The sequence below is a fragment of the Rhinatrema bivittatum genome, chromosome 6 (assembly GCF_901001135.1).
Source record: "Rhinatrema bivittatum chromosome 6, aRhiBiv1.1, whole genome shotgun sequence".
NCBI lineage: Eukaryota > Metazoa > Chordata > Amphibia > Gymnophiona > Rhinatrematidae > Rhinatrema > Rhinatrema bivittatum.
In genome coordinates, this window is record NC_042620.1 from 329,403,774 (window position 1) to 329,428,084 (window position 24,311).

General features: G+C 45.9%; 1 protein-coding gene across 2 annotated transcripts in view; it reads left to right on the plus strand.

Moving 5' to 3' along the window:
* NEXMIF (neurite extension and migration factor) overlaps window positions 1–24,311 on the plus strand; it is a 466,775-nt gene that overhangs the window by 421,532 nt on the left and 20,932 nt on the right. For both annotated transcript variants that reach the window (XM_029607665.1, XM_029607666.1), the window contains exon 3: window positions 16,200–16,323. In XM_029607665.1, coding sequence (XP_029463525.1) covers window positions 16,248–16,323 — 76 coding nt within the window. In that variant the 5' untranslated portion in view covers window positions 16,200–16,247. The remainder of the gene's footprint in view (window positions 1–16,199; window positions 16,324–24,311) is intronic.

The window sequence follows — 24,311 nt, forward strand, 5'->3', positions numbered from 1 at the left end:
ATATAAATTTTGCTCCACATTTATCAATTATTGGGGCTTGCTTTGATTCGTAACAAACCCATATTCGCGTCTCAATAATCTTCCGAGAATCTAGCTAACTGCCTAAATAGTTTTAACACAAGAAGAGGGTCGCAGGCATGATCTCTTTCTCTTATTTTCTGGTGTGGAGAAGGGGGATCACCAACATGTGATGGCCATTTTTACAGTGGCCTCTGTAACGGCGACTGCATGGGCCTTTTTGTGGTTTACTCTCACTTTTTTAAGTGCTATTTGTCAAGAAAGCTATAGCTTTTACCTTTTCAAAAGACGTACGAACCTTTACCTTCATGGATTACAGACAAAAAGGTGCCCATTGCTGGCCAAGTAGGAGGCTGCTTCAGGCCTTCCCTCAGTTCCTTGGGGCTAGGAAGGGAGGCAGGGCTTTCTGCGGCTCCTCAGGGCTGGATGGAGAAGAAGATAAACCTTCCCACAGCCCCTAATGTTGTAAACCAAGAGGCTTTAATCCATTTTTTTTATTTATAACTTACATCCATAATTTATAACTTACATCCATAGTTAGAACTTTGTATTACGGACAAGTTTGCATACATCGTAATGTGTCAATACAATATGTCGATTTCGGGCAGCTATAATAATACGAATAAGCCATAATTCATAAAGTACAGGCTTTTCAATTAAATCCGTAATTATTTACCTGCAGTGGACTTCCCCAAAAGCTAACATGAAAATGAACTTCTAAAATAAGTGATTGCAAGTTTGGACATAAGGCACACAAACTCCTTCCCCTCTCCCCTGCCTCCTATCACTGGAATGCCTTTTATGATTCACTTATGGTAGCCACACTGCTTTATATTTTATGGTAACATCATTTATTTATTTAATTATTATACCTTTTTTTTTTTTTTTTTATACCGCCTATACAAATATTTTGGTAGATCTAAGCAGTTCACAATAAAATAAACATACATAATTCAAAGAGAAGAGGAGGAGGGTACAAAGGAACAGAGTAGAGGACATAAAAAATAAGAGATTAAAAAATACTTAAAATTAATAAAATTAGAGGGTTGAAAGGAAGAAGACTGAAGTTGCTTGGAGCTTACTAAATGCAGTGGAACATAAATGTGTTTTGAGTGATTTTTTTTTTTTAACTCTTTTGAGTTTGAGATTAATCTGAGGGAATCAGGAAGTGAGTTCCATAAGGTGGGGCCTGCCACTGAGAAGGCGTGTTTTCTTGTTAGGTTCAGCCTAGTGGTCTTAATTGTAGGGTAATGTGATCTCTACGGAATGAGTTAGTGATAAGATGAGCAGAAGTATTTTAGATTAATTGAAGTGGACACAGAGCAATATCTGGGAGGCCGAGATAAAGGGAATTACAGTAGTCAAGGCCGGTCAAGATGAGAGCTTGTAGTACTGAATGTAAGTCATAGGGGGTATAATAAAGGTTTTAATCTTTTTAACAGATGGATTTTATAGGTTGATTTTTTTCACTACTGCAGAAATATTTGTGGACATTGATAAGTTGGAATCAAGAATGACTTCTTGGTTACAGGCCCAGTTAGCTATGGGAATGGTACAATTTTCAAAGGCAAATTCAGCCAGAGGACAACAAGTGGAATGGGGGATAGTGGATAGGTAAATCATTTTGGTTTTTGCGGTGTTTAGTTTCAGGCGGTTATGGGAAAGCCATGTATTTGTGGTTTTTAAATATAGGTTTATCAAAGATAGTGTATTTGGCTAAGATGTGGTATAAGGAATGCCAAACTGAATGTCGTCAGCATAAATCTTGAAATTTATTCCTAAGCTGGCTAGTAAGTGACAGAGGGAAAGCAGATAAATGTTAAATAAGATAGCAGATAAGGAAGAACCTTGAAGGACACCCGAGTTAGTACAGGACCAATTAGAACAGAATTCCCCAAGATTTACTTTTTGAGGACGGTTGGGTTGAAAAGATTTAAACCATTATAGAACAGTACCTGTGATACCTATGTTTTGAAGGTTAAGAAAGAGAATATCGTGATTTAAAGTGTCAAAGGTCACAGAAATATCAAGAAATACTACAATGTATAGTCTATATTAGAATCAAAACCATGAAAAATAGAATCAAAAGAGGAACGAAGAAGAGATTCCATACTATGTCCTTTACGGAAGCCATGTTGGTTTGCAATATCTCTTTCTGCTTTGATGATAGGGGTGGAGAGGGATTTATATGAAAACCAACACGGGCCATGACTTTTACAGTCTGGGATACTGATGCACAGACATAAGTGAAAAAGCACAGGATTGCTTCAATGGCCAATTCCATAAGCAAAGCACAACAAGCAGCACTGTCTGAATTTCCAAGAAGGCTCATCACCCAATAAAACAGAATCATGGGCGTAACTTACACGGCAGATGCTACCATAGGAAGCTTGCTAGGCAGACTGTATAGACTATTTGGCCCATCTGCTATCATTACTATGTTAGAAATAATATATCCAATTGCTGTTTGAGGTAACTAAAGAGTGGGTGAAGTATTCATTTAGGGCCTGAGGGGGATTCATTGTTTAAACTAAACTACGGAGCTTTGATTACTAAGATATATAGTGACTTGGATAAATGGGAATGGCTGAATCTGTCATGGTTGGGGTGGATCTCAACAGTAAAGATGAATGTTTTGCTCACACTATGCTACCTTTTCCAGACTCTCCCGATTAGTATTCTGGTCTGCCTATTGAAATTAAGGCAGAAAAAGATATACCGTAGTTTCATCTAGAAAAGGCATCCTCCGAGAGTAGCTAAGAGGGTGTTTCAGACTAATTTGAGGGGGATTGGGGGTGCCAAACTTAGAATGGTATTATGTAGCCTGTTATCGATTGGCATAGAATTAGAAATGTGAAACCATGGGTGGAAATGGGTAGGGTGTGTTGATTTGGTCTTGAGGGCTTGGAATGGGGGAGACTCCGATATTAAAGAGTTGTTATTCTGTTCTAGGGTAACTTTAGATATTTGGAAGCGGTGCAGAAAGGTTCTGGTGGGGGATAGGAATTTTTATTAGAGTTCATCTTCCTTATTTCAAAGAGATTTTTCACCGGGCAGTAACATAGTTGCTTCCCTCCGTTGGCGGGCTAGGGGGGTTACCAGGTTAGAACAGATTTGGGAAGGTCAGAATGTATTGGCCTGGAATGTCTTTAGTGACAGATACTCTCTTGGCAAGAAGGATAGATATTCAGTGACACAACTGCTCCACTTCATGGGCCAAAGGAGGGTTTTAATAGACCTTAGGAAAGGCAAGACTTTATTTGAAGGCCAGTGCAAACAGGTGGACAAATTGATGAAATCAATTTCCAGAATATATGGGCTGCTAAATAGGGATCGTCTTTCCCCTCCAGCACATTTAAGAGCCAGGGAAAAGATTTAGGGGAAATTCTGAGAGAAGAGTTTTGGAATCTTAGGGGGTCATTTATCAAAATGCATTTTCGCATGCATGTGATAGCACCATATCAGGGGAATTGAAGGTCCCAGAGACAGCCTTGGGGAGAGGGGGAGAGAGAGAGACTGGCCCTAATGTCAGCCCCATAGGTAGGTATTTGTATCCCTATGGTAGGCCCACCTAGTAACTCGAGGTGGCATTTAGGTATGAGTGTAGAGGGTTAGGGGCCACTTTGACATTCTTCATGACACGTACGAACAGAACAGTGGTCTCTTGTGAAGATCTGATGGCCTTCGGATTGAGGAAACTCACTTCAAGATGAGATTTGAGCAATGTTCTCTCCACCTAGCTTGATGTTACCCAGGTAGAGAGTCCATCAAGCTAGGTTGAGAGAACATTGCCCAAATCTCATCTTGAAGTGAGTTTCCTCACTCCGAAGGCCATCAGATCTTCACAAGAGACCACTGTTCTGTTCGTACGTGTCACGTAGAATGGCAAAGTGGCCCCTAACCCCCTACACTCATACCTAAACCCCACCTTGAGTTACTAGGTGGACCTACCATAGGAATACAAATACCTACCTATGGGCCATGAGATTATGGCCAGTCAGTCTCTCTCTCTCTCTCTCTCTCAAAAATGGTCCACCCAGTGGTCATATGCAGGAAATACAACAGGTCTGACACCTATTGCAAATTCTGATAATGTTATCACAATGTGCACTAACTTAGCTCTTCGCATAGGTAATTAGTGCAAATTGCAATAAACTGAATTTTTGCATAAACCACGACCATTTTGCTATCGCATGCGGTACTTACCGCATTTTGATAAATCCAGGCCTTAGTTTTCTGGCAACCAAAAAATGTTCTATTTCAACTAGAATAATGGCAGTGGGTTACAAAGTGCTATACAGATGGTATCTGTCCCCTGAGAGATTGCACCGTATGTATACCAGGGTTGAGGATAGATGTTGGAAGGACTGAGGTGAAAGGGGTACATTTTTCCATTTATGGTAGGGTTGTTCAGTGATGGGAAGAATGTGGGATGAGGTTTCACATGTTTTCATCACATTAACGGGTCTCGGGGCGATTAGAGACCCAAAATATTCCTTTTGGAAATTAATAATGGGAGTTTGTCTGAAAGTGGGTACAACTTGCTTATGCAGGTGGTGCTGGCCACAAAGTGTGAGATGGCTTATAAATGAAGCGCGGTTACATAAAATGTATGTTTTGGAGAAGTTAACATCCATTAACAACAAATATCTACAAGGATTCCAAAAGATATGGGTGCCATATTGCCAGTGGGTGGTAAACATTAAGCAACATGAGGATTAGGACTCTGGGGCTCTTTTAGGTAGGTTTGGTAGATGTTGGAAGCAGGTTTCTATATGGTTGTAATGTTCTGCTATCGCATGTCAGGGACCTGGATGAACCTACTGGTTAATACTATTTACTTTTCCTAGGGGAGGGGGAATGAGGTTGGGTGGGGGGATTGAAGGTGGGGTCGTATGGGGTTATATCTGATAATATGATACTAGGATATCTTTGTTTAGTGACTGTGTAATGTGTACAGTGATTATTTGTGATTGGCATCCATGTTTTTTGTGGTATTTGTGAAATTATCTTGAATTAAATAAAATTTAAATGGGGAAAAAAAAGAAGATGCTGTGTGATTTTTGACAGATGAACACCATCTCTGTTCAGCAGTCCTTGGAATGTATCCCAGGGTAGTCCAGAAAGCCGAGATACTCTTGTCATCACTGTCTAGGCAGCCCTTCATTCATCTCCAGTGGGAGTTTCCCTGCCAGGGCCTTTATCCTTAATTGTGAGGGCTGAGGAGGATGCCACTTACTTGCCTTAGCATCTCTTCGGTCAAGATTCATCTCAGCGCCCTTACAGAGTATTACCAGCAAGTGAAAGGTGATTTCTTTCCACACTTTAGTGTCAAAATTCATGAAAGGCTTGTGATATTCCTTCTCCGGTCAGTAAACTTCCAGTGTCTTGGGACCTCCGTGCAGACCTTGCTCAACTCTTGAAACCTCCCTTTGAACTACTCGAGTAGGTGGACTTGACGTTTCTCGTCTGGAAAGTGTTATTTCTTGTAGCCATCACTTTGGCTCAAAGAGAAAGCACATTACAGGCTCTGGTTACATATTCACAATACCTGCAGTTTTTTTCACAACAAAGTGGTTTTACAAATTCACCCCAAGCTCTTTCCAACGTGGTATCTGCATTCCACATTAATCAAACTATTGTGCTGCCAACCTTATTTCCAAGATCACGTGTGCATAAGGGAGAGTGGGCTGTCTCCACAACTTGGACTGCAAGAGAGCCTTGGCATACTTCCTAAAGAGGACGCCTGTTCACTGTCGGTGTGTTCAGTTATTCCTGTCCTTGATCATAATAGATTGGGAAGGTCAGTTACCAAATGAACTCTTGTCCAATTGGCTGGCCCGCACTGGCTGACATACAGATCGCAGACTCCGACAAAGCTCATCAAGTGAGAGTCATGGTGAATTCAGTGGGGTCTGAGGAACACTTCCATTGAAGACACAAGCAAAGCTGCTACTTGGTCCTCAGTTCACACCTTTTTGGCCAACTACCGTCTAGACAGCATGTCCCCCAAAAGACATTAACTTTGTGCAGCCTGTTCACCCGGTAGTTCACACTCCACTGGTCGAGTTTCTGGTTGTTGTTCAGTAATTGCTCCACTTGCAACCCTCATCTTGGGCCTTCCCATGCATTATGGCTTATTCATGCTTGCTTGTGCTCGGAGAAAGCACGTTTCTTTACCTGTAAACAGGGTTCTCTGTAAACCGCAGATTGAATCAGCCGTGCTTAATATCCACCTTCTTCCCTGGAGAGTCAATGAGGGGCTCATGAGGCAAGGGAAACTCCCACACATGCTCAGTAAAGTCTTTAGTGCGCTCCGAGAAGGGGGCTCATGTCAGCTCCATCAAGTGATGTCACCCATACGTTACAGCTGATTCATACCGCTGTCTACAAAGAACCCTGTTTATAGGTAAACAAACTTAGTGTATACGCTTTTTTCATTTCATTCCTACTATGACCAACTAGGTGTAACACATATATGTGGCCAAGATCCTTCTTCCCTGCCCTATCTTATTCCCTACAGGACACCATAAACATTTCAGCGATTTGCCTGAAGTGACAAAATAACTTTACTCTAGCTGCTCTGGAATTTGGACTCTCTTTAAAATTTTAAGCAACATGTAATAAGCATAACGAGGAGGAAGCACATTTGACGGCTTAAGACTGATTTCCCTGGCGCACTGGGCACAATCTGTTCACTGTCAAATAATCCAACTGCAAGGTCACCGTTTGTGCCAACTAAGCGTAACTATCCAGGGCATTGCCTCGTGTGTGTGTGTCTGTGTGTGTGTGTGTTGGTGTTGAGTGGGAGGATCTCTAATGATCTGGCAAGCAGCCCTGTTCTCCTACCCTTACTGTTGTATTGTCCCTGCCGCCTGTGGTTTCACACGTTCAGTCATTTCAGATCGTCGCTTTGGTGGCCAACTGAATTATATCTGTCCCCTCTGCCATCCTTCCTTCCCCACTAGATTCTTTTTTTTTTTTCATTTTGGTGTTTTTTTGATTAAGCTTACGTGTGAGGGGAAAAAAAAAACTTAAAGGGAAAAAAAGTTGTTAGGTGTTTTTTTGGTTTTTTTTTTTTTCCTCCAGAAAATATTTAGCTCCTTCTTTCTTTAAAAGAGAGAGAGCAGATTTTGCTGGAGGTGTGAGTCCTAGGACTGCCGTAATTGTTTCATTAGAAGGGCTCCTGTTCTCTGCCTGCAGTGTCAGAAGCACTCACAGCGCCGCGGAGGGGGGAAAAGCGCTGCTTACCACCAACTGCAGCCAGTACCGCAGCAGCGATAAATTGATCAGCGCTCAGAGCCTGTCATTAGATAATATATCAGAGCTTTTATTCACTCAAGGCACAAGTCGAATCAATGCATCAATAGAAGGAAAGCGCATGCATGCATGTATGTAACCTGCAGGTACTGTTGGAGAAGGGTCAGGAGACGGAGACCGTGCAGGGTCGCACAGAAGAGAGAGAACGTTTCCCCATTTCCCTACTGGTTTAGCGTGACCTCTCAATTCTTTTTTTTTTTTATTTTATTTTATTTTAAGAGTCCCATTGGTTTAAGTTTATTAGAGGCAGGAACTCTTCCCGATTTTTCTGCATCCACCGGGCTCGCTGCTGACTTGCTTTCCCCTACGAACAGCGGCCAGGAAACCAGTAGCCGACGCTTCCCAATGAGAGGTGCTCGCAGAAAGGCATCTTGAGTGCAGGTTCGGTAGCATTTCAAGCAGCGCGAGCAAAGATTATGAAAAGTCCGCGGCAGGTACCAGGGAGAGGCCCCGCTGGTGAGGGAGGAGGGCTGCTGCTGGCGGAAGACGTTGCCGACGGGCCCAGAAGAACAGAATTAGAAAAAGGAGGGGGGGGGGGGAGGGGGAATTTTCAGAACATTTACACACGTAAGTGGCTCGTATTTGCGTGCACGCTATGTCATAAACGTCAAAGGTGCGCAACGGCAGGGGAAGGGGGGAGTTGGATTCAGGCTTTTACGGTCTGGGGAAACCGATAAGTGGGGGGGGGGGGGGTTTGACCTGCACGGAGCAGCAGTTACCACCCTTAACAGAAGGCATGGAGATTACTACCCTTAACCAATAAGCCTGGATGCTTTCGATGCCAACCGCAACCTCGCTCTCTGCTTTGAAGGAAGGGGGGTGGAGGATGGAAGGACGAGGAATTTGGATTCAGAGACAACCAGCACGAGCCAGTACTTTTTTTTTTTTTTTTTACAGTCTGGGGTGCTGATGTGCAGGCATTAAGGAAAAAAACGCAGGGCAGCTTCTAGGGCCAAGCCCGTAAGCAAAGCACGTCGGGCAGCACCATCTCATACATGGGGGCAACCTGCACCGCGCGGCAGATACTACCATGGGAAGCTTGCAGGGCAGACCGGACGGGCCATTGGTCCTCTTCTGCCGTCATTTCTACATTCATATGTATTTTTGGTCTCATGAGTACGAGGGGCGGTCTAGGGGCAAGGCTAAGAGGTACGTGCGCAAGTTGTTGTTTTATAAGAGACGTGGGAACGTTCGGCAACTGATTTGCATAATTTTACGCCTGGTAATAATTTTGCGCAATTCATGTCTGGCTTGTCTGTTTACTTGTTGGTCGGGCGGGAGGTCTGGGGGTACTGGGGAGGGGGGGGGGGGAGTTTAAAGATGGTCTCGATGACCCGGAGGAGGACAGGGCGAACTGTTGACGGTTTTAGCAAACTGGTGCGTTCCATTTTGTGCGCAGTTTTAAAAATATACCTACTTCCGCCTGCAAACAGGTTTTGCCTGAGTAAGTCACAGGGTTTTTTTTCTGCGTGGAAAAATGCGCGCACGTCTTTCTAAACTGGGTAGGGAAAGCGTGTACTTTCCATTGCCCCTATTCGTGCATAGGTTGGGGGGGGTAGACTTCCACGTATTTTACAATCTGCGCACACCTGATCCATTTAGGTTATAAAATACAGTGGCAGATCTCTGTGCGGCCATATCCATGCGTGCGTGGGGGCCGCGCAGAATTGCTTGAAAGTTACCTTCTCCTTGTTCAGTATTCGAGTCGTCGTGAATTTGAGATCTGGGTATCATTTCATTGGAAAAATAAAAGCGGGGAATTACATCAGTTTGTTTCTGTATTCATTTCACGTGAGTATGTAATATTGAGTGGAGAAGCAGCCGAGTGGTTAGAGCATCGGGTTACAGAGCAGGGTTCAAATCCCACTCTCGCTCCTTGTGACCCACCTTACCCTCCATTCACAGGTCTAATCTACAAAATTACAGGGTCGGTCTTCAAATTGCCCTGGGTCATTATCATCATCGCGATTTGAACATTTAAATTAGGATAAAGGGGAGGAGTTTGGGCGGGGTTTAGGGAAACTAGGGGCCTCTAGCGCTGCCGGCAGTAGTGCCGGAAATAGCCACAGCTATTTCATTGGCGCCACGGGGGCGATAGTGTGCAGCACGGCGGCAGGCGAAAACGCACCGCCGCAATATGGCCGCCTGCTCACTATCAGCCCCCATCCCTTTTTTTGTCACGGCTCTTCGTTCCTCTATATTTATATTTATAGCGGAATGATGAATCCAGAACTTAGATTGTAAGCCCTCTGGAGAAAGGGAATTACCTGAAGTGCCAGAAAGCGGAATCTAAAAATCTAAAATAAGTAAAATAAAGGTATATCTCTCTGTATAGAAACTAGTGCACCTTAAATCTGTAATGGCCCCTCCCGCATTCTGATGCAAAGATCACATGACTAAACATTTAGCATAAAATTAACCATTGCTGACTAGTTAAACCTGACGGAAGGCAACAAGATGACATCATCAGAATTTTCCTCCTGTGAAATGCAAGCAGACTGACCAACACAAGGGGACCAAGGTTAGGTAAGGATTGCCATACTGGGTCAGACCAAGGGTCCATCAAGCCCAGTATCCTGTTTCCAACAGTGGCCAATCCAGGCCACAAGAACCTGGCCAGTACCCAAACACTAAGAAGATCCCATGTTACTGATGTGGCAGTAGCAGAGGCCATTCCCCAAATCAACTTAATAGCAGGTAATGGGCTTCTCCAAGAACTTATCCAGACCTTTTTTAAACCCAGCTACGCTAACTGCACTAACCACATCCTCTGGCAACAGATTCCAGAGCTTAACTGTGCATCGAGTGAAAAAATTTCCTCCGATTAGTTTTAAATGTGCTTCATGCTAACTTTATGCAGTGCCTCCTAATCCGTCTATTATTCGAAAGAGTAAATAACCAAATTACATTTACCCGTTCTAGACCTCTCATGATCTTAAAGACCTCTATCATATCCCCCCTCAGCCGTCTCTTCTCCAAGCTGATCAACCCTAACCTCATCAGCCTTTCCTCATAGGGGAGCATTCCATCCCCTTAATCATTTTGGTTGCCCTTCTCTGCACCTTCTCCATCGCAATTATATCTTTTTTGAGATGCGGTGACCAGAATTGTACACAGTATTCAAGGTGCGGTCTCACCATGGAGCGATACAGAGGCATTATGACATTTTCCGTTTTATTCATCATTCCCTTCCTAATATTTTCTAACATTGTTTGTTTTTTTGACTGCTACACTCATCTCTGTCCAATGTGGGCAGCACCTTCAACAGCTCACTATGCTTTTTAAGAAGCATTTCAACACGGCAGAACCGTAGGCCGACTATATGGAAAATTGCAAAATTAGGTACATAATGTTGTTATATTTTACAGTACACAAGCAGTATTAGCTAGCGTCAAGAGCCAGAGGTTCAATTATATTTGAAGGCTTCGGAAGTCAAAATAATCCATATAACCAGATTTGCAAGTTGTTCTCATGCTTCCAGGAAATCACAATAAAAACAAACCTGCACATTTTAAAGGGAAAAAAAACAAAACAATTTTTAAAAGTCAAATACCTTTGCTTTTCTAGAAGTTTCTATTAGAGATGGGCCATTAAATCACAATACGGCACAGCCTTGAGTTTATTTTTCTGACTTACTAGAAGGTTTTATTTTGATCGGCTGTAATACCTCTTTGATTGTAGCATGCTTTAGTTATTTTTAGGGGATGGTAAACGCTAGTTTTGCATTAGGCCATGAGTCTTAATTCTCTTGCACTTTATCTCCCAGCATATCTTACTAGGATTGTTGCTTTAGTAGCTGTATCTGAGGGATCTTGTTTATTGTCTGTCGCTGTCTGTGTGACGGGATTTTTTTATGTGTTGGCAGAGCTGTGTGTTTTGGCTAAGCATATCTTGGCTTCCGGTTTTTTTTATTTTTATGTGATCCATCCCGGGCATCTCAGCTAAAAAAGCAGGTATTTCCTGTCAAGCAAGGTTAAGCAAATTAAAATACAGGATCGAATAGAAATGACTGAAAACCTCCACCCGATGTCTGACTAGCGCTGAGTATGATCAGGTAATCACGGGTGGCTTTTGAATCACAATCCTCTGGCCCATCACTAGGTTTTTTTTACATTTTTCTTTTGGAAGTCCTGATGCAGTTTTGTAAAGTGCAAAACAGGCACACTAGCTTTCTGTCCTGGAATGATAGCTCTGGCAGCTTTTTTTGGGTCCCTGCGTGCCAAGATGGAAAGATTTTTTGTCCCTAGGCAGGTGTCTGCCACTCTGCAGAGCTCGATCGCAGTGGCTGCGCTTCGCTCCATTTCGCATGGGCTTGGCCGAAGGTGCCAGGCACACAAGCTGTGCTCCTTTATTGCCTTCCCGCTAGAGGTCAGCGGGGGAGGTCACAGACCCAGCCGCAGGTCCCAGAAATTGCTCTCAAAACACAGGGGGGAGCTGGCACCTCAACGGATCCCTTTTCAGAAAGGTTTGCTCTGCTAACTTCAGCGGTTTAGCCGGCTAATCCTGGAGAGTTCGAACTCTTTCTTCTGCCCGTGTCTGACCCAAGTTCACAGGAGAGAGACGGACTTAGCCGGTTGGGAAAAGGTGCGGCTCTGGAGGTGCTTGCATAGTGGGGAGTTCCAGCGCCAACAGGTTAACGGTACCAGCCACAAAAATAAACTGCCCTGAATCTAGTCATGCAGATATTGTCTGGCTAGATTTCGGTGAATTTTCAGCAGCAAACCTTAGTTGGTTAGGCCAAGGCTTACTGAGAATAAATCCCTAAGTGTGAAGGTATTTTAATGGTCTAAAATAGTGCTACATGATGGCACTATATACACCAGGGGTAGGCAACTCCGGTCTTCCAGGGCCATAAACAAGGCTGCTGTTCAGCCTGTGCATAGTGAGCATGCATGAGATATATGTGCATGCACTGCCCCCTCTGTATGCAAATATACCTCATGCATATTCATTGTGGATAGCCTGACTCGGAGTTGCCAGCCTCCGATATGCATGTGTAGTGATATCCTGCTTTACGTCTGCAGCAAAAAAAGGATTTGAGAGACTATCGTAAGGAGAAATTCTCTTAAGAGGGACCTCAGTGTTAAAAGGAAATGCCCTTTATCCAGACTTTAAACACATTTGTATGCTATTTGTATTCTCACACCGATCTTTGCTTGTAAAATAAGATTTCGCCCTTCTAAAGAAGCGTTAAGAAAATCAGAAAATGGACACAGAAAACATGGAAATGGTGCGGGGGGGTGAGGGAGACGGACCTGGAGGTGGAGGGATTAGAAGGACAGATTTAACGAAGGCTACATTTTGAAAACCAAAGAAATCGTGCCGCCACGCCAGACTTGCGATGACACGCTTGTTATTTTTATCTTCCTGTTAATGGCACAGCATCTCCCCGAGCAGAGAAAGGAGTCGCTCTTTAGGACAGCATCGAGCTCATTTTAAAGATCTCACATTAACTATAGGAACTTGACTGCAAGTAGTTGGATATTTGTCAGTGCTGTCTGTCTGTCTGTCTATCTGTCTGTAATCCCGGGTGTAGCGAATGTCAATGAAAATTGGATATGTCATGCAGGCCAAGAAAAGAAAACCCCTCCAGCCTAATCTCCGCTAGGAACAGAAATGGCCTTTCACACAGCATCTGCCGGATTTGCACCACTGAAATGGACTTACTGGAAAACTGAGGATCTTCAGGGGGAAAAAAAAAAAGGCTTTTCAGTCAGTATTGCAGGAGCAGTGATCTAAATAACACTTGAGGGGCCAATGTAATAAAGCGCAATAACGTATTTATTGCACGGTAAATGTCTTGCGCTGAGCACTAACCATTTACTGTATCTATTAAGATATGATAGATAGTAATATCGCATTGTAGTTGTGGTAAGTGTTACTGCAGCCACTCATATATACACACAGTGTGGCAGTGGCCACGTTAATGAAGAATAATGGACCGTTTAGTGTTTGAATACATAAGGGCTGAATGCCTATATGTGGTGTGGTATCTGCCGCGGTTTAAGTCGTAAAAGAAATCTTGCAGCCTAAGGGATTCTAAGTGGCCATTTGTCCAGCTACTGTTTTGAAACGGTGCCATGGACGAGAGGTGGGGACCCAGCAGAATCGGGAGGCAGAGGCGGAGTCAGACAGGTAGGGCCAAGGCAGGCAGAGCTCGTGCAACGTCGGGGAGGCAGGGCCCACGGTCAGGGCAGGCGGAATTCAGTCACAGTTTGAGAGGCAGACAAGAGGCCAGTGCAGGCGGCAGACAAGGCAGAGTCGGTGGTCAGGCGGGTCACAGGTGAAAGCAACGACCACAGAAAAAAACCCCAGGCATCGGCTCGGGGGGTTGAGCTTTTACAGGAGAGCAGTGATGATATCATCCGGGTGCGCCGCTCCTATGAAACTGCTGAGTGGGTGAGGCCTCTGAGACGGAGGAGCAGAATGCATCCCGTGATCCAGATTGCCAGGAACCACCCTGAACTCGGGGCGTCCAGGTTCAGAATGCTGACCGCCGGGCAGCACTCCGCGGTCGGCGGCGTATTTCACACTCTGCATTGGCTACCCTCCATCTCAAGCCATTCTTGACCCATTCCAGTATTTCTTCTGCCCTGTCAGTTCCACAGAGACCAAAGTCTCCAGTGACTACTTCGTGGCCAAAGCTCAGTGGCGTAGCAAGGGGGAGGGGCAGGGGGGGGGCCAAGGCCACCCCCCCAGCGCCGGTAACTCTCCTGAAAACTTTGGGCCCTGCTGCTGGAGCAGGCCTGGATGAGATCGCAGGTGGCCAGGTCTGGCAGTACCCTGTGTGCACAAGGCAGGACCCCTAGGTTGGGGAGGGGTGGCAGCGGCAGCATCGGAAGAAGAGGAGAGGTCCATGATGCCACCGGTGGACCCCATCCCGTCAGCAGCCAAGAAGAAGAGGTCCGCTGCTGAGAAGAGGAGGTCTGCGAGGAGGATGCCCATTCTCCTCCTCCTCCTCTTCTGTGACAGCGTGCGGTATCCAAAACTCGTGCAGCTAGCATGAGCTCTGTGCTGACTTTGTGATGCACGAGATCAACATAGAGGAGGTGCTAGCCTCACAAGATTTGAGTAGTGCAGGAGCTGGCACACAAGGAAGAGCAGCACAATTGGCTGTTCCATCTGCTCCTGATGGTATGTGTGTGAATGTGAATGAATGAGAGAGCCTGACTGGGGAGTGTGTGTGTAAATGGGAGCCTGTCTGGGGTGTGTGTGTGTGTGTGTGAATGTAAATGAATGAGAGAGCCTGACTGGGGAGTGTGTGTGTAAATGGGAGCCTGACTGGGGAGTGTGTGTGTAAATGGGAGCCTGTCTGGGGTGTGTGTGTGTGTGTGTGTGAATGTGAATGAATGAGAGAGCCTGACTGGGGAGTGTGTGTGTAAATGGGAGCCTGACTGGGGAGTGTGTGTGTAAATGGGAGCCTGTCTGGGGTGTGTGTAGGAATCTGACTGGGGTATGTGTGTGTGTGTGTGTGTGTGAATGGGAAACCTTCCCGAGTTGGTCCGTCAGGCTCCCCTCTTGGCCTTATTCAAGTCCCGCCTAACAAAAAAAAACCAAAACACCTTTTTGGAGGTTGCTTTTACATTTTAAACCCTGGCTTTTCCTTATCACAGTCTTATTCATTTTAACCACACTTGCCCGATTACATTGGTTTTCCTGAAACCTCGTAATCGCTGTGACTGTTTGTCTTGATTAGATTATAAGCAGGGTAGAGCAGATGCTCTTGTTTATCTGTACGACACTGAATAAGTCTTGTAGTGCCGTACAAATGATACTGAAGAAGTAGGACTGCACTTATCCATTCGTGAGGGTTTTGCCAGAGTGGGTGAGAAAATTACCAGCGTTCATCATGTTTTAAAGGGGGCAAGGATGGACTTTTATTTAAAGCACTTCTTAGTCCTTCTTTTTTTTGGGGGGGGGGGGGGGGGAGGCGGTGGTTAATGTTAGTAATAATAAATCCACAGATTTTGGTAAAATCCATTATCGGATTTATCCTGATTCTGATTGTTTTGATGCTGTTTCACTGACTTCCACCAAAACTTCCTGTGTTTGATGAGTATAATTTATCAGTCTCCATCTATGTTTTTAGATAGGGAAAACGGCTCAGAATCATCTTTTAGCACCTCTTCACCATCATGTTAACTTTTTTCCACACTATATACCTAGAGACATGTAGGGGGTTTCAACTAGGGACTGATTGTGCCATGGTGGGGGGGGGGGGGGGAAATGACTTTTTTTTTTTTTTTAAACTAATTTTTCAGTTGTATTTCCGTTTTAAGAATAATAGCTGAAACATTCCTGGGGAATTTGTCAGCATCTTAAAATAAAGGTCTCTATGTTTGCTTTAGTGGGGGCATAAAAACAAGTTAGGAGGGGACTAGCCCTATGGCTTGGAAAGATTTGGGCAGGTCAAGGAGGGTGAGGCCTAGGCTCGAGTGCGTAAGAGGAGGCCTGAGCTGGCAAGGAGAAGCCACTACCAGGGACTCTGTCTTGGAGGAGGTTTGGCCTGCCAGGGGGAACCTAAATGTTGCAGGCAGAGGCAGTCGTCCTGGGACAAGAGGACCCTTCCCTCCCCCACCTCCCAGAAACCTATTTGCCCACACAGTTTGTTTTAGCCGGGGGGGGGGTGGGCTATGAACAAGCTGCCTCATTTGATTCTCCACGGTGGCCAAGTGACTACAGTAAGAGATATCGTGCAAACCTAGGAATAAGAAATACATTAAAATTAGATTGTTAGAAAATAAAACACGGAAAGGAGATGTTCTTGAGATATTTGGGAGGGGTTTGTTGTTTTTTTTCATGGTGTATTGTGAATGTGAGGAGCCTCAATGACTAAAATGAAGCTTTTTTTAATTTTCCAGGCTGGACAGATGCAGTGGGGCATGGAATGAACAGCAAGAGTTAAATTGATGGATGACCAACAAGAAAAGGATTTGCCCACGCAGGACCCAAGTACGGTCCTGATTAATGGGGTGAATGAAAATGGTAAGGAAACTGGAAATGTCAACTTCTATTCATTTATGGGTCCATTTTCAGCTGCCATATGTCTAACCGGCTAACTTTAGGACAGCCCTAAGGCCTGACCAGAGTTAGCTGCATAGGTTAAGCAGCTAACTCCGAATATATATATCAGAGCTTTCCGCATAACCTATGCAGCTAACTGCTCCACCAGTACCCCCCACGTACGCCACATAGGGCAATGAATATCACCGGGTAACCATGGCTTTGAATAACAACCGTGTAGCTTTATTGATTTTATAGATATCTCACAAATAGACAACTGTGGCACATGTGGCCACGCTTTGTGAAATGTTCAGATTTAAGCATGTTTCTTTCTTTATTTTTTTGTAGCACATGATGGAGTAACAATCCATAGGGAACACCCAGAAATGTAAGGGTTTTTTCCTCCTTCACAGAAAACCTTTTTCTAATTAACAACCAGTATCGGGACACAATTTTTTGGAGGGGGGGTAGGTTTTGAGAATGTTTCTGATTATATAGATCATGCCAGTGCTTCCACTGATATGTTACATGGTCCTTTCCCCTGGGATTTACAAATTGAGCTCAAGGTGCTGTTGGAGCTTGCGCAGACCTCGAGCTCAGGAAGCTCAAGGCTTGGCAATCCTGTTGCACTGACAATGGGACGGAGTGCAACCTAGGGCTCTCCAGGATGGAACCAAGGAGAAGGTGTGCCCTTGCGGTGAAGACAGTCCAAGTCTCGAATCCTCCGCCGACCTGCATGCTCATGAGACCATCAACGCAATGGTGGTCTCTGAATGGTACTCTGACTGTTCCAAACCCTTTCGGACCTGCCACAGGATGCGGCAGAGGCTGCAGGCCGGACAGAGGTCACGGTGCAAGAAGGTCGTAAGCATTGGAACTGGGAATGAAGACTGGAACTGGGAGTGAAGGCTGGAAACAAGAGGGGTAAGCAAGACCCTCAGGTGCCCTGCACAGCACGAGGGGCTGGTCGCGGACCACACTGTCCCCTTCGCGCCCTACACAGCCGAATGGCTGGTCGTGGACCAGGTCCAAGGACGAAATCAGGATTCCAGGAAGGAGCTGGAAACAAGGAGTCCTTGGGAGAAGTAGCCCAGGAGGACTAGCTCCTTGCTGAAGCAAGGTCTGACTGACGAAGAAGCCCTTTTATAGGGCAGGAAGCAGGCAACTCCCTGGGAGGAGTTCAGATGGGCCACACCTGGCTGGCCCTTTAAATCCAGCAAATAAACGCGGGCCCACCCCTTAGGAGGAAAGGGGCAGGACCCTGGACAGCGGCCATGCTGCCTCTGTGCAGAGAAAAGACGGAGCAGGGAAGCTGGGCCTCAGGGCAGGCCCCGAAGAGGAAGGCGGCTTCCAAGCCACTGAAGGAGGGTCCGGAGGCGGTTCCCTTGCAAGGCAAGTTCGTGGATGCGGCCTCCACGCCGCAAGAGGAGATACCTGGCATGGTTCCTGCCGTACCGTCAAGATGGCAGCTGGGCCGCGGAGGTCTGCGGCGTCGACAGCTCCAGGCTGGCTGTGGGTGCGGCAAAGATAGCGGCCTCCGGGCCACGAGGAAGTCAGGCTGCGGCCTAGATGGGACAGCGATGGAGGTAAGATGCGGCTCACGGCTCCGGCCATAGCCGCATCGCAACAAGTGCTTAAGCAGTGTGCTCAGAATTATGTACTCTCCATTCACACACACATTCTTTCACTCCTGGATCAGGTGCTCCAGTATTCAGGTCTGGATTAGTTCATCTGGTTTTATGCCTTGTTCTTTTTACATTTGATGCAAATTTTTCTGTTGCTTTCACATTTAGTACTGGAGCAGACTCCAAAACTCCATTAAAACACCTTTAATCCAATATTAGTTACTGTTCACTGCATATAACTGAGGTTCTCCGTCAACAAGCAAGGCTGAATTAGCCATGATACATGGGGTGATGACACCGAACGGACCTCTCTCTCTCTCTCGTTCAGTAAAGTTTTACCACTGAGCATGTGTGGGAGTTCCCATGCCCATACTGCCTCATGAGCCCCTCAAGTCCTTTTCCCTCCAAGCTTCTACACAGATGTGTACCCTCGCTTTCTCTCTACTTCTTTTGTATTTTTCAGCATTCTGAATTTTTTTTCTTCAACACTAACTTGCTTTTCCATTTGCCTCACCAGCCCCTCAACAGCACTTTCAAATGCTACTAAAAAAAAAAGAGAGATCTTGAATACTCAAGAAGTCGGGCTCCAAGAAGAGCACCTCCAGTGGCTTCAAGGACTATGTTTGTGGCCACATTATCCATCACTGACAGCCACAATATCTGTTACAGACCTGGACCCAGTCACGACTGCTGTGACTGTGGTCAGAGGTCGCCAAGATCCCAGAAGAATAGGGCCAGGAGGATGGAGCAACTTTATAGGTCGGTGGAAAAGTCAGAGCCACTCCTCCTCCTGAAGCGAGCCTGTTCAGGTTCCCTCAGTGCCAAGTCAGACTGGAGAACGTCAAGCAAATCTTCCCCAACTGCAGCGCTTGGCGCCGGATGCTCTCTGCAGTTCAGGGTTGAGCAAGACTCGGAAGCACTGAGCACAGGAGCCAATGAGTTCCTCTGTGTGCCCGCGAGCTGCTTCCTTCTCTTCACAGGGCTCATTAGTGCAAAAGAAGCGCCATTCTTTGGAGCCGGCAGTGCAGTTGGTACTGCCAAAGACTCCGGCAGATTTGACCAGGAAAAGGCACTGGGTGACCTGGAGGAGACTCCTTACAGTTACCTTCCACTCAGATAACCCAGGAGGGAGTCTCTTCTTTGAGCCTGTTCATGCATCTCAGGAAGGTGACCTTATACTGGTTTCAGAGAGGATGTCTCTTTCCAAGCTCTGGGTTAAAGGACACATCAGTTTGTCGATAAGGTAGCTGAATTGCTGAAGTCTTTCTTTTGCTTGTTGACGGCCAGTGACAAGGAAGGCATCCTTCAACTTCTCCTGTCCAGAATGTTGGATTTGAGCCCCCACCACGCCTCGGTTGCTCCCATCAGAGGTCCCAGTGATGGGAACTAGCCCTCATCAGCTGGGCGTATCATCCCTCTCCTTGGAGGAACCTAGCCAGTCCACGGATGGAGCATGGAACACCGCTGTCTGGAGCATGACCTGGAATATGCCACTGCCTGCATCCTGACGGCAACATGTAACACCAGTTTTATATAACCTACACTGCTTGTCAGTCTGCTGGCTTGTGCAATATAAAGTTGCCTCAGTTATCCATAAACTTCTTGAAAACCCTGACCTGGACCAGCACCTTGTTTAAAAATGCTGTGGTCAAGTCAGTCCCGGGCTATTATCTGTTCCTTCACTAAAGCAAGCTCATCTGGATGTAACCAGAGAGGGAGCATTTTCTGCTGCTAGTGCAGTTCTCTGGACCTCTCTCCCTGACTCTTTAAGAAGCATTTTTAAGAAACTACTAAAAACTCACTTATATAAGCTGCCTTTTCGTTAGACATCTAAATGTATTCAAGCAGTACCCTCATATGTAGTTGTCTGCTACAGTATATTATAGATGATGTTAGATCATTTTATTATCATTTTTATATTTTTTTGTAGTAACTAGATTTTAACTATTATGAATGTTCTACTTCTGTAAGCCACCTTAAATCTACAGACTAGGCAGTATAGAAATTTGATTAAAATAAAATATATTGCCCTGAGGACTCCACCCCATTCTCCTAGGTTAGTGTTCTTCCACCTCGTGGCTCAGAGGAAGGGTCTACGGGGATCCCCCTCAGACCTCTTACCTGATCTGATCTCCAGCAGAGAGTCCTCTCTTATTCCAGATTCCTGGATAAACTGGAAAAAGACGACTGGAGTCCACATCCTCAGTGACAAAGATCCCCCATGCCAGGGTCTGCAGGATCCTTCAGCTTCTGGAGCCATCTTTCAAGCCAGCGGTGATCCTGATCCATTCGGTCCTGCAGGAATTGGAAATGAGAAGGGAGGAGAATGCAGCCTCCTGCCCCCAGTAGCCAGAAAACTAGACCTTAAATACAGATGTCAGCAGTCTCTTGGGTTTGGGATGGCTCAACTACCGCACTCGTTTGTGATTTGTTGAATTGGCGTTGAAACAGACTAAAAATAAAACCAGAATTATTTTCAAATCCTTCCATCCCCACCTCTGGGTAAGGACCCCAGGCAACATGGTTTTTAGCAAGGGGAAGTCTTATCTTACCAATCTTGTAGATTTTTTTTTGAAACTGTAAATAAATACATAGATAAAGGTGAGCAGGTTGATAATAGTGTATTTGGACTTTCAGAGGGCATTTCACAAAGTCCCCCATGAGAGACTCCTCAGGAAACTACAAAGCCATGGGATAGGAGGCAGTGCTCTGTTGTGCATTGGTAACTGGTTATAAGGATGGAAACAGAGGTCAGTTTTCCAAATGGAGAAATGTCTTTAGTGAAGTACCACAGGGATCAGTACCGGGACCTGTGCTGTTTAACATATTTATAATAAATGATGTAGAAAAAGGAAACGATAACTGAGGTGATCAAATCTGCCTACGACACAAAGCTATTCAAAAGTATTAAAAAGGCAGCGGATTGCGAAGAGCTGCAGAAGGACCCCGGGAGGCTGGGCATCGGAGTGGCACCTGAGATTTAATGTGCAAATGTGATGCGCAAAGGAAAACGATCCCAGCCATGGGTACACAGTGCTTACTTCTATATTAAGTCACCACCCAGAAAAAGAACCTTGCAGTCCTTATGGACAATAACATTAAAATCCTTGGCTCGGTGCACGGCAGCGGTCAAAAAAGGTAAATGGAATGTTAGGAATGACCTGAAAAGGAAGGGAGAATAAAATGGAAAAGATCACACTGCCTCTGTATCGAGCCGTGCTGCGACCGCACCTTGAGTTATCGGGTGCAGTTCTGGTCTCCCCCACCTCGAGAGAGACGCAGCAGAACCAGAAAAGATGCAGAGGAGGGGGAACAAAAACGATAAAGGGGGGGGTGGAGCATCTCTCCTATGATGAGAGGCTACGCAGGCCTTAGGGCTCTTCGGCTTGGAAAAGAGACGGCAGAGCGTGGAACACGGAAGAAGTTTATAAAATCACGAGTGGGGTGAAACGGGTAAATGAAGGACGGTTATTTACCCTATCAAATAATACTAAAATAAGGGGACGCTCCATGAAACTAACAGCCAGCAGATATGAAACAGATTATAGAACATACTTTTTCACTCGCCGCACAATTAAGCTGTGGTATCTGTTGCCAGGGGATATGGTAAAGGTGGCCAGCACAGCGGAGTTTAAAGAAAAGGTTTGGACAAGTTTCTGGAGGAAAGTCCCTAACACATTATGAGCCAGGTAGACTAAACAAAGCTATTGCTATCCCCAGAAACGAGTAACAGGAATCAGATCTGTTTTATGGGCTCTGCCAGGTACTTGGGGCCTGGATTGGCCACCGTCAGACTCAGGGTGTTGGGCCCTTTGACCTCGGTCAGATCCAGCATGGCAATTCTTAGGTTAACTTCGGGAAGAAAGTCTTCCAAGTCTTGATGCTCAACATCCACCTTGCAACCCACCAAGTGGTTATGGAGGAGTAGCCTAATGTTTAGAGCAGCAGGCAGCGAACCAGGGAATCCACGTTGGCTGCCGCTCCTTTTGACCTTATGCAGTTCATTTCACCCTCCACTGTCTCGGGTACAAACTTAGGGGGGGGGGGGTCATTTACTAAGCCACAGTACTTTATCACAAGAGGGGTTAAATATCCTGCGATATTTTGCCCCTCCCCAACAAAATATTGTAGTAGTCTCACTGCACAATTTTTTATTGGGGGAGAAATGTGCAACAAAAAATTGCACATCAAAACAGGACCTTTGCACACAATGGCAGCCCACCTCAGCCAGAGCCACTATCATTAAAGGGCCCCAGGCCTGAAATGCACCCCCCCAAAACACACAAATGTCCCCTAAGGGTTTTGGTAGAAACCTACTCACCCCTAGGCCACCTGTCAAGGAGGCCCCGCAATAAAAAAGTTAAAAAAAAAAGTTTTGGAAAATGTGTGGCAATGCCCCACCCCTCCCCAAACACCTTCCCTTAGCATACCCTGCCCCCCCCCCCCCACCTCAACCAAAGACCCCCCCTCTCAACTGTAGTTTACCCCTCCCTTGCCTCACTGTCACAGATGTGAGCCCTTGGGCTGTGGCGTGGTTCATACAAGCTAGGCCCACGCCGACAGCAGGCGGACTCGCTCTTACTAGGACTGGAGAAGGAATTTCACCTGTATCAGCCTCATTCCCCACAGGTTAAGCCTTTGTGTTCCAGGGCCAGCAGAGCTTAGGCCAAAGTCCCATAAGGAACAGTCTCTAACAGGCCTCCAGAGGACATCCTGGTGTCCCTGGGAACAAATAACCACACCTCCTTCAAATGCAATAAAATAACGTGGCTGAATTTTTTCTAACAAAATTCAAATGGTTTCACTGGTGTGTCTTTTATACCATTTCAAATTTTATTTATTTATTTATTTATAGGCTTTTATATGCCGAAGTATTGGTGATGGCCTTCACTCCGGTTTACATTTTAACGAAATACATTAACAATCAAAATAGCGACTATAACATGTAAGAATTTATAGCGAAGATATGTATTGAGTTCGGAAGATCAGCTTAAGGGCAAGAGTAGGAGATAAACAATGGAAAAAACCTTAATAAGGAGAGAGAGAAATATACAATAGTATATAAAATATTTTCAACCACACACCAGTGAAACCATTTGAATTTTGTTTGTGTTACCACTAATGTTAGGGAACGCTAGGAGAGCAATCCCAACGTGAGGGGAATGTGTGCCCTTGGGCCTCGGCACGACCCCAAACGAATCCAAGACAGCACAGAGAGTTGGCAAGACGTGTCCCAGCATGGGCGAAGACAAAGTCTGACCCTCTGCCAGACCTGCATGCCTCTGGAAGCCAACAACACTATGTTGGTTAGTGAACAGTCCTCCAACCGTTCCCAGTCCTTTCGGACCTGCCTCTAGGTATCGGCAAGAAGCAGCAAGCCGGACTGAGGATGAGGGCAGACGGAGGCCTTGTGACACAGAAGACTCAAAACATGGACGAGAAGACTCTGGAAGTGAACCAGGAACTTGGAAGACTCTAGACAAGATGAGGAACTTGGAAGGTTCGGACATTGGCACTGTCTCTCAGGGCGCCCTACACAGCCCATCGACACGGGCAGACCCAATGGGCTGGTTGCAGACCACCCTGTCCCACTGCACGCCCTACACAACCTGAAGAAGCTGGTCACGGACCACGCGGAGAGCGGGACAAGTGCAGGAAGGGAATCCAGCTGAGACGAAACTCCAATGACGAAGCAAGGTGTCATCTGGAGAACCAGAGAAGCTGGAGGGTCAGGAGGATTCGAAATAAGCGAAGGAGGGCGGAACCTCGGAAACATCAGGAAGTGGAACATCAGGAAGCCTGGACTAGGAACCTCAGGACATGAAGACATGGAACATCAGGAAACCACTGGAAGCAAAGAAGACTCAGGAAGCAAGACGAGACATGGAACTCCAACGAAGAACGAAGACCTGACAGAGCGCTGGAAGAAGAGACTTCCAAAGAGCAAGTAACTCCAAGGCAAGGCAGAAGTGTTGGAGAAGCCCTTTTATAGGGCTGAGACAGGAAACAGTCATCAGGTGGGGCCCAGGGCATATCCGGCCGTGGGCCCTTTAAATCTTGTGAAGAGACGCAGCCTGCGCCTTAGGAACCGGAATCAGGAAGTTGTGCAGGACCATGGCCAGTGGCCATGCTGCTGCTAACGCCGAAGAGCAGGCCCAGTGTTGTCGGCAGCTCTCAAGCCGCAGAGGGCAGACTGAGGAGCAGCTCCAGCCGCAAGGAATACCGGGGACTATGGTCTCCAGGCAGAGATAAGGTAAGAGGCTGCCCAGGAGAGCAGAATCACAACAACTAAAAGGTTTCTGGAATGCACTAAGTACTTTGGGTGGTTTTTGTGATTGAATTTTT